The 10,364-nt window shown below is 36.4% G+C and overlaps 1 protein-coding gene across 1 annotated transcript; it reads right to left on the bottom strand.

Moving 5' to 3' along the window:
* Nucleotides 1-5,899: 5,899 nt before the first annotated feature.
* CGAS (cyclic GMP-AMP synthase) lies at nucleotides 5,900-9,715 on the bottom strand (the record flags this gene model as incomplete). The annotated part of the gene is made up of 4 exons (XM_010166572.1): nucleotides 5,900-6,242; nucleotides 7,351-7,453; nucleotides 8,523-8,768; nucleotides 9,493-9,715. Coding segments are annotated over 4 exons (915 nt in total), but the record flags the coding sequence as incomplete, so codon positions are not given.
* Nucleotides 9,716-10,364: the final 649 nt, after the last annotated feature.

Below are 10,364 nucleotides of genomic sequence, written 5' to 3'. Positions count from 1 at the left end.
TTTTTTCTTTTAAGAACCATTACTTTATTTCATCCTAGAGCTGATGACTTAGCAAGCGACCTTGGCCTCCAAGGAATTCCAGTACAGTCACTTCATGGTAACAGGGAACAGTGTGATCGAGAACAGGCTTTAGATGACTTCAAGAAAGGTACAGTTGTACTGAAGTACTGGTTTGTTTAGCCCAGATTTTTAAAGCTTGTTTTGTGCAGAACATTGTCTGTTTGTAAGTGCGATGTCTCTTCTGCACCATAGAAATGAAAATTAAGTTAAAGAGCTCTGAATTATATGTTTACTTTGTTAATGTGACAAACAAAGAAAGCAACAAACGAAGATTGCTCTTCAATAAAATTTGGAATGTCTTAAGAGTTAAATAACTTAAAGTAAGGATTATTTTTTTAAATCTCTGTGGGAAAACCAATATTGTGTTAGTCTACAGAATAGTAAATTTAAGTGTCAAATGATGGTACTTTCAATGAAAGAGTTCTGCTCTTGATTGTGCCAGTAAGGTCATACTTTGGGGTTATGTGATTACATGCTAATAAAACTAAGTGTAGTCCTATGATAAGGATGCCAGCTGAGAGCATAATTGTTGAAGTTTCTATTCTTTTCACAGACTCTTTATATCAGCTAGGCATGTTTCTTGCTTCTCCTGCTCCCTGCTGTTCTACTTGTGGGATACAAATAATAAGTAAAATGGCGTTTTGAGTGCTTACTTACCACCTTGTATTTGAAGCTAACTCAGTGTGATGTGCAACAAGCATATTTTTCCTTTATGTTTTGAGAATAAGAGCATTATACCCAAGAAAACCAATAGACTGAAGTCTGTTTTCTGTTTATTCCATAAACTCCTGTTCTCTCTCTGTTGTACTTATTTTAGGCAGAGTCAGAATACTGGTAGCTACTGACTTGGCATCCCGTGGCCTTGATGTGCATGATATTACTCATGTATTTAACTTTGACTTCCCTCGCAACATCGAAGAATATGTTCATAGAGTAGGTCGTACTGGAAGAGCAGGGTGAGTGTTTACAAGAAAATAGTCATATATGGTTAGTATTTTATTGACCTGCACAGGTATTTCTCTTGTCAAATGCTAGAGCTGCAGGTGATGTGGAGTGGGGGACTGAAGACTTACAGAGTCTGTCAAAAGACAATAACACACTGGTTTATATTTTGAAATTAGTTCACTGTTAAATTTAAGCAAGCAAATTTTCGGTTTTTTCTGTTATTTCATTGAGGTGGATGGGAACAAGGAATGTTTAAACATGGGGAAGAATGACAGTTCAAAACAACTTCTGTGTAAATATTCTGAAATGTCCCTTCCTTGTTTGTCTCTTCTTGAGCCACTGAGTTGTTTAGTTTCCTAGGCAGCCCATTGGGGAAAAAACATGTATAAATTCAAAGCGATGGGTAGTTTGCTGTTAGGACTTTCGAACTGCTGCCTTCCTAGGTTGGCACAAGTGTGATTTTTCTTGTGTATGTGTTTATTTCAATCATGATATGAATGTATGTCTCTTAGTACTTAAATACGTTGTCTTTATGCTAGGTTTATTGTCTGAATGTCTAAATTAGTTGTGCGTTTGCTCCATTTTAGGTGAATTGCCATAATCTGATCTTCGTGAAAAGTTGTTTTCTGTCATGTGCATAGTAAATACTCAAGCTGGTTTTATCTACCAGTTCGATAATATTGCCTATAGTACAACTTACTGCTGTATAGGTATGTAGGAAGAGCCTAGCAGCAGTTGTTTTGAAGATCAACAGTTGTTTCATTCCTTGTTTAGACGTACTGGGGAGTCAGTAACGCTTGTCACTAAGAATGATTGGAGGGTTGCATCTGAGCTGATTGAAATTCTGGAAAGAGCAAATCAAGTAAGAATACATCTTACTGGGTAAGATTTATAGTGGTTCTGGGTTACCACCTGAAACAGTTAATGAAGTTCTAAGCCTGCTTAGACCTTACTCGGTGAGTGTTTGTAGTGTCTCAGGCCAAAAATGGCTACTTAAGTCACTCTTGTCCTGGATATCCTTAGCTGTATTGTACCTTATGGATGAGTCCCGGAAAAGAACTGGGAACTTTAATCAAAGCCTTCTATGTCCAAAGAAAATGTAACTAACACAGGTGCACATATTGGTCTGCAGAGGAATAATAGGGTCCATTTTATTTTGTAGCATTTTTTTCCATTTGTATTTCACTCCTGGACACATGTACCAGTGTTCTTGTTTAACGGTGTAAATATTAACAGTATTTATAGAAGAAGCTCAACTATCTATCAGTTTATTATATCTGATAGTTGTGATATCTGTGTGTACTTTTCCAAGGTATCTTTCTTACTCATGTTTGAAAATAGTGTGGGAAATAGGACTGGAATGTTATGTCTGTATTTTAAAGAAGCTTTTTTTTTTCTTGATGCCATATCTGAGAAGCCAGAGACAAGTACGTTGTTGTTTCTTGTTACAGCTCGAAACAGCATTTTCCCTGATTTATAGTAAGCCTCTGGTTCATGCTCTGACTGACTTTAACAGTAGGTAAATTTGTTTGTACTGCAGTCTTGGCACTGTATTTGTGCCACTCAGTGGAGGGACAAACCACAGAGGCTGAGCAATCATGTTAATACCATGCTCAAACACATTGCAGAAGCTTGCTCTTCACTCTGATCGGGAAACTGGTTCTGGGATAGTTATCTTCTACCTGCTGTGTGGCTCCGTGCTGTAGCAGATTGTTGAAGCAGGCTGGTTTCAATAGGTTAATGATCTAAAACCTCTTCTGACAGTACAGTCACCTGTCCTGCTTTTTGCAGTAAATATTGCATTAATGTCAGCATTATGCCTGATCTGGTTCAAGAAGACTTGTTGGACACTGCCTTTCTTCCATCATCTATAAGAATTATATATGATATTTTTATTTCATTCAGTGATCGGTGTCACTCAACCTAATAAAGTCTGTCTGTAATTCTTTGCATCTGGCATCAGCCCTTATGAATGTGAATAGCTCTGAGGTGACAAAGTGCACTGATGACACTATTCACCTCCTTTTCCACATAATTGCAAACATGCCAGAAAGCACCATGGATCTTGACAAGATGCTCTTGTGACCTCCCAGTGGTGGGAGAACTGACCACTTTCTCCTGTCCTTCTTGTCTTGTCTTTTAGCTTTGTTTTATCCATGTGAGAACCCTTCCTTTGGCAACACTTTAAGTACAAAAGTTTCTCTTCAGATTCTCTTAAAACTTCCAAAAGAAATTTAATACCAATCATAATAGTGTAACATTCAAATATATATATATATATATACACACACACACACATATGCATATATATAGTACAGTATTGCCTTTTAGTGGGATTGGTCATTTTTTCCAGCTGTTCATTATCACTGCATGATACATTTCTGTCTGAAATACAAATGTTTTAATTAGCTGGTTTTATGTTGTCATCAGATGTGGTGATCCTAGCATACAGTTGTAATTGAAAATCCAGGGATGCTGTGCTGATTATTTTTTCAGTATAATTTTATGTTAAAAGATTTCTTTACGCATTTCTACAGAAAAGACAATTTGTAAAGTAACAGGAGCCAGATAAATAACAAAAATTAAGTTTGGGAACACACAAATCAATAGTGTTTTTGTAAGCCAGAGTCTAAAAGTTTAGATTCATTTAAAACTGACCTTGCTCTCATGTGGCTTTCTTATCAGGTAGTTCCTAATGAGCTTATTGCAATGGCAGAAAGATACAAACAATTTCAAATCAGAAGAGAAACTGAAAAGGATATATGGAGACCTCAGAGAAAGCCCTCAACATAACTAATCCCTTGAAGTTACTGAAACAAAGTAAGTGATCATAGTTAGTGTCAGCATCTATGGGCTTGACTTTAGAAGTTTCTTTTCTCAGTTGATTGTTTTCTGTACCTGTTCCATTTAAATGAAATGCATTTTTAAAAGTGGCTTAGAAAAGAAAAATGGATTAACTTTATATAGAAATAAATCTAGTTTTAAGTGAAATAGTGTCCAAGCACAAAATTAATTTATCTTTTTTTCCTGTGTGATATGCGCCACTTCTTAAGCCATTATCTGCTGGTTAAAAACACATATTGTGGGTTTAAGTTGGGGGTTTTTTTGTTAAACACAGTATTAATATATATAAGAATGTAAAAGATAACTTTTTCCTTTTATATTCAGAGAAATGGATTAGTGAATACAGGCAGTGTTTGTCAGCATGGCTTAAAAATACTGCATTTTGCATTGATACGCCACACCTGCCAAGTGCCACGCAGAAGGATTTCCAAGGATAACTTAAGCTATTTGAAAACTACTCTGTTTGCAGTAACTGACGTTTGATGAAGCACGGGTTTTGTTTGTTTTCATTTATTTTAGTAATTTTTTGTTAAGACTTGTGTCTCAAGCTTTTTTTTTTGAGAGAAGTCTGCATTTCCTCTTAATGGAGAGCATATCAAGAAGGCTGACTGGAAGAAAAACGCCTTCTACTTTTGTTCTCATAGATGTAGTTTTCTAGCTTAAGGAAGAAAAACAGTTTACTAGAGCAGTGTTAACAAAGTGATGAAGAAAACATATATTTGAAGGTCAGCTTTTACTTCTTTCAGATAAAGTTGATTCAGATGTTACATTTGGATGTCAGGTTCTGTCACAGACTGCTAATAGTAATGGGGTATGTTTTTTGCTCTTTGGAAGTTACCTGGGAAGGAGCTATTCCTTCATTTGACACTTGGTCTGAACTTGTGTTTACTCATGTGTTATATGAGTAAATGAAAACTTAATAAACTGTATCTAGTGAGATGAGAATTTCAGTAAAATTATTCTCTAACTGTTCTTCTGGTCTTCCCTCTTTTTTTATTTGCTTAGAATTGAAGTGAAATCGGGGTGTCATTTAAACCACTAGGTTATTTTTGCCTTCAGAAAGTAGGCTAAAAATACAGACTTGCCATAGCTTCTTTAAGAAAAAGCAAAAGATGTATTTACTTACAGCACAGCAGTTGCCAAACACTGTGTATTTGTCACTTGCACAATTTTAGTAATAGGAAATACTATAATTATTATTTTTTCCTAACACACATACTCTTCAACATATGAAAAATTGAGCTGAATTCTGATTCCAAGAATGTCAGATTCATGCTGCATTTTGGTTTTGATAACCTTTCACATGGAGGCTTTATTTCTTGATAAGGGTTGAAGATACATTTATTTTTACAAGATTCGTCACACAAATGCTCATTGGCCCAAAACTTTTATTCTGTTGCAGCACATGAGATGATGATCACTTCCCATCTAAAGTCCAGTGAAAAGACTTAATTTCCAAAGCAATCTGAAGGCCCCAAAAAGATGTTAATTCAGGAAATTCATACTGGTTTAATACCATATTTTCTCTCTGCTCCTCACTGTTGCTGGCGATTGTCCTCTGCAGGTCTTCATCCACCCAGTTGATCTGGAGAAGTTCTTCTGGTTTATGTCAAAGTAATTCCAGTGACTTTTTTTTTTTTTCCCCCTCCCCTTTTGAAAGCAAGAGTGTATTTTGGATATTCTGCAGTGGGTCTTCACCTTAAATAAAACTGTCATTTTTCACTTCACCCGTTCATTGATGCCTTTATATTTCAAATTGTAGAAATTACATGTGGGAAATTAAGTATTGCAAATTCTTCTGTACCTTGAAGATGTTTTGCAGGTGACATCTACATTTGGATAGGGAAGATAAATATTACTGAAAATGTCTTATTTCTTTTCAGTGGTATAGCTAAGCAGTGTGACTGAAATATGCAATTTTTCTCTTAGTCATCTTGATTTTTTGGTTTTTTTGTAGTATCAGACTACTGAGGAGTAACTTAAGGTGATAGAACTTCTGGTTTTAAATATGCAGATATACATGATTAGATAAAAACATTGTTTACAGTTACTAACAGCTCTCCCAAAATATCGGGAATCTGTTGTTCAATTCATAGCTTACTTGCTTTAAAAGGAAATTAATGGCCGCTTTATCTTCCAGACTGAGCAAGTTGTATTGGGGAATAAAAAAGTGTGGCAGCTGACGCTTCTGCAGGCAAAACAGAAAATAGCTCAAATAGTTCTGAAAGCAGTGATCCAGATCTTCCAAATGCCAGTCTGTGTCACTTGGCCACATGACACACGACTGGAAAAAAGCAGTTTTGACGTGATAGGAAGAGATTTTTTCCAGCTCTTTTGTATGTTTCTTTTTAAGTTGCTCTAAAAGATATTTCAGAAGCTTAAGACAACCTTTCCTGTTAAAAAAAAAAATAAATAAATATTTATATTATTAGGTGCTTTCTATATAGCCAGTTCTAAATACATATTTTAGATATTTAAATACACACTATTCGTGAAAGCAATTAAGAAGTTCCTACTCTATTAATAGAGTAACATTTTCAATAATGTTTTTAATAAAATCTGAAAATAGGCTGCCTACAAAGTCAGATTCTAGCAATGAAGGATTTTTCTACTTTAAACAATAGTTTTTGTGCACACACTGCTTTCACTGGGAGACAGAGCAACACAGGCACACACGGTGTCAGTCAGAAGCGTGCTTACACTGTAGTCTCCCAGCTGCAGCTGCTACCACTATAACATGAACTTGGATCCCTCCTTAAGACTAAAGATGGTGCTTTTGGCTTGGATTTACACTGAAGGACATGCCGCTACCTTCTTGTGGCATGGCACGAGAGCAAGAGGTGTATCTAGTTTAATACACTGCTAGATAGGGGCAGAGCATGTCTGATAATACTCATAAAGCAAAGACAGAATTATGCATTTGTTCTCTTGTGATTTTATAGATTCATGTACAAGATGTAATTAAGTAAACTGCAGAAGTTGGTTTGCCGTTAAGGAGGTTCTGTATCTTATGGGGGTTTTGTTCTTTCTCTTTAAAGAAATGCAGAAACCAGTTTTTACTGGAGTGAAAAATCACATTTATTCATCCTGACCCCATTCCGCAGTTCTCTTCTCACCATAGGTTTAGAAATTGCCTTGGTATGAAGTGTAATTTTGCTCCTCAAGCTCAGAAAGCTGAGTCATCAGATTTGTAAGCTGGTTCTTGTAAACAGGATTGAGTTTGGGAAAGATAATTTAACAAGTTGCATCTTTTTGCTTTTTAAGGCAAGTCTGGAGCGTAAACCTGCAGTGTAACTTGTTTCCACCTCTTGCTGAGTAAACACATCAGGCATTGAGCGAGTACAAGCAATGTTGTAATGCTGAGGAACAGCAATGTCTAAATTACTTATTATGAGTAATTAGTCCTAGATCAAATTCTTAAGTGGTCAACTGAAACGGTGCTAGATAGTGCTAGCCCGGCTCACACAGGCTCACAGTAAAATACTCGTATGGAATACCAACCTACAGCACTTTGGTCCATCAGCTTCACAACACGTCTTGGAGCTGCCGTGGTTGTGCATCATGGCCTTCTCAATATGAGAGAAAGAGAGTCGCCAGGTATTTCCTGGAGTGCGAGATTGTTAAAGTGTTACACAGCAGTTAGTACCAGTGTCTGTAACTAGAAAACAAAGATACTTTATAATTGACTTCATTTTAAATATCAACAATTAATTTGCACTTAAAAAAAATCATAATAAAAAAAAAAAACAGTTAATTAGTTAATTCCTTGTTAATCCCCCAGCTGTTCCACACAAAGACAATTAGAATGTTATTAATATAGGACACAGTTAATTTTTTGGATTCTTTAACTATGTTCTTAAGGGTGTTTGGATTTACTTTAAAATTAAGCTGTCCTGCTTTTGTTGAATGTGACTTGGGGAATTACACTACTCACAGAAATCTACTACCTTTGAATTTCTGTATTATTAGCCTTACTGCATAGTCATTCTGGTTTTGAATTAAAAAAATTTTACTGTTGGTTGCCATTTTTGGGGGCAAGTAATAGGTTTGTGAGTTTGTCTCTGGTAAGGTGACTGTTCTAAAGCATTTATTTATTTTCCTCTTGTAATGTTTCTGAAAAAGATTAATGTAGCTCAACCCCCTGTTTTTAAAACACCAGCAATCATTTTTGTCTTCCTTATATAAAGTTAGACTGTTTCCTTAGCCTGTTCAGTTCAGTTTCTCTTTGCATTTAATTTTCACAAGAAGAGAGAGCCCAGTAGAGCAGTAATGATTTATTTACTATTATTAAGATAGGCATGCTAATTTAAAAAAAAAAAAAAAAAACAGATTGCCTGATTTTTTTTTTCTTAGGAAGCAAAGGACTGGATGTTGCTGTTGAGTACAGCAGGAAAGGTCCATGTTCCTGTGTCTGACTCAGTAGATTTGATGTAATGCTCTTAGGAATGGTTAGCGTACAGCCTGGCAGAACAGGACAAGCAGTGTCATGCATCTGATGTTTTAAAGAGGGACTTCAATTGTCTTTGATCTGGATATATCCAGGATAAGACAAAGATCTGTACTTCAGAGGCAAAATACTGAACAGAATCTGGATACCATTTTTATAGCACTTTTAAGTGATCAAGTTGTAGAGAAGATGTTTCATAACTTAGACTTGTCTGTATTTGAGGTACCTCTTATAACCTTTTCTCTTTTGTTTTGCTTGGCCACTAAATAGAATGGTTTGTTTCTGAAGTCTCCACGGACTTTTCTTCCCAGCCACTGTTCAATTTTGAGGCCATCCTGTGTGCTGGGCGGCCAGCTCTGCTGAACTTCCAAAGTCAAGATGATGTCCACTGATATTTCTGCTGGAGGATTTTTGATTTGAAGAGTTATTGCAGGGCTTGCAGCCTTTTTCCTTTTCACAGTTACTTCCACATCTAGTAACAGAAGAAATTTCTTTAAGAATTTTAAGGTTTTTACTTAAGAGGAATTTATAATCAATCAAAAGAAATACCTGGGTTCAGTCAGTGGCTCTTTATCCTACAAGTTATGGATTTTAAATAAAAATGAAACAAGGAACACTCTTCTTGAACTGCTCTGTTTCCCTGATTTACTATGTCTGCAGAATCAGAAATACAGTAATGTTTTCCAAAGAACTGCTTCGCTGTTGAAAACACTAAGACTGAAGTGTTTGGCCACAATGTTTCTGAAAGCTTTGGAGAAAAAGAGCACCTAAAAGGGAGTATGTTTTCTATATAGATCAATATAAAATTTTAGGTAATGATAAAAAGAAAGCTCTTCCTTTTGTTACCAGGTCAGCAAATGTCTCTTCACACATGACATTTAAAATACATAGGTTATGTAGGAAGTCCACCCTTCATATTCATTCTTTTCATATATATGGAAAGAGGATTGCATAGCAGAGCAATGGGTTAATCACATAACAGGACTAGCTCCGATGTATTTGTGGTGATTCTTAGCACAAGAGCAAACTTGAGATACTGGAGAGAGGAGGGGTTACAGTTCTAGCTGCATCACCACAGGCAGTTAGTTGACTGGCAGGGGGGAAAAATCACATTTTATTAACAACAGGGCAACGCATATGCACAATGTAACGGTATTTTTACACTCCTAGGTGAAGCTTGTTCTCTCAGTACTGACCTTTAATGTTTTTCACTTCTCGTTTAATAATTTCTCTTAGTGCTTCAAGCATTTTAAAGGCTGATAATTTTCCATCTTCATCTAAAAACTTCAACAAATACTTTTCTTTTGGATTTCTTTTGAATGTTACATAGTAATAGGCTCCAGTGTCATCACTTTCGTCCAGCTGAAGTCTTGCTACCGGCATTACAAGCATGATGTCAAACTCATTTGGTTCATATATCTGCAAAGCACGAGAATACAACAGCAAACGTGCACCTTAGGTTTTATTCTCTTTAGGCTTTTATACCAGTTGCAGTTTTATCTACAACTGCCTTGGTGTACTTCTCATGTCCGCTGTGAAATATGAGCTTCCTTCTGTGGATTTGTATTACAAGATGGCCATGCATTTCAGTGGAAAAGAGCAATTTACCGATAGCAGTTCATTTCCCAGCTTTCCAATTATTTATTAATTTTTAAGAGAGTTTTAAGATTCTTAAGCTGTTCAGAGTAATGCATAAATGCTGATCTTGGTCATCTTTTTGCACATATGTGGTGGGGTCACCTTGCCCGAACACCAGGTGCCCACAAAGCCACTCTATCACCCCCCTCCTCAGCAGGATGGGGAAGGGGGAAAGTAAGATGAAACAAAAACCCCAAACTCGTGGGTTGAGACAAAAGGCAGTTTAATAGAAACAAAGCAAAGCTGTGTGTGCAGAAGCAAAAGAACAAAATATTTATTCTCTACTTCCCATCAGCAGGCCATGTCTCCCCACTTCCCGGGAAGCAGGGCTTTGGTATGTGTAGAGGTTATCCCAGAGGAAAAATGTAAATAATAAATGCCCCCCCCTCCCCCCTCCGTTCCCCTTGCTTTTATTTCTGAGCAGATGTCA

Source organism: Antrostomus carolinensis, unplaced genomic scaffold (assembly GCF_000700745.2).
Source record: "Antrostomus carolinensis isolate BGI_N321 unplaced genomic scaffold, ASM70074v2 scaffold39720, whole genome shotgun sequence".
Taxonomy (NCBI): Eukaryota; Metazoa; Chordata; class Aves; order Caprimulgiformes; family Caprimulgidae; genus Antrostomus; species Antrostomus carolinensis.
Note: the sequence above shows the minus strand (reverse complement) of the source record. Positions and strands in the feature narration are given on the sequence as shown.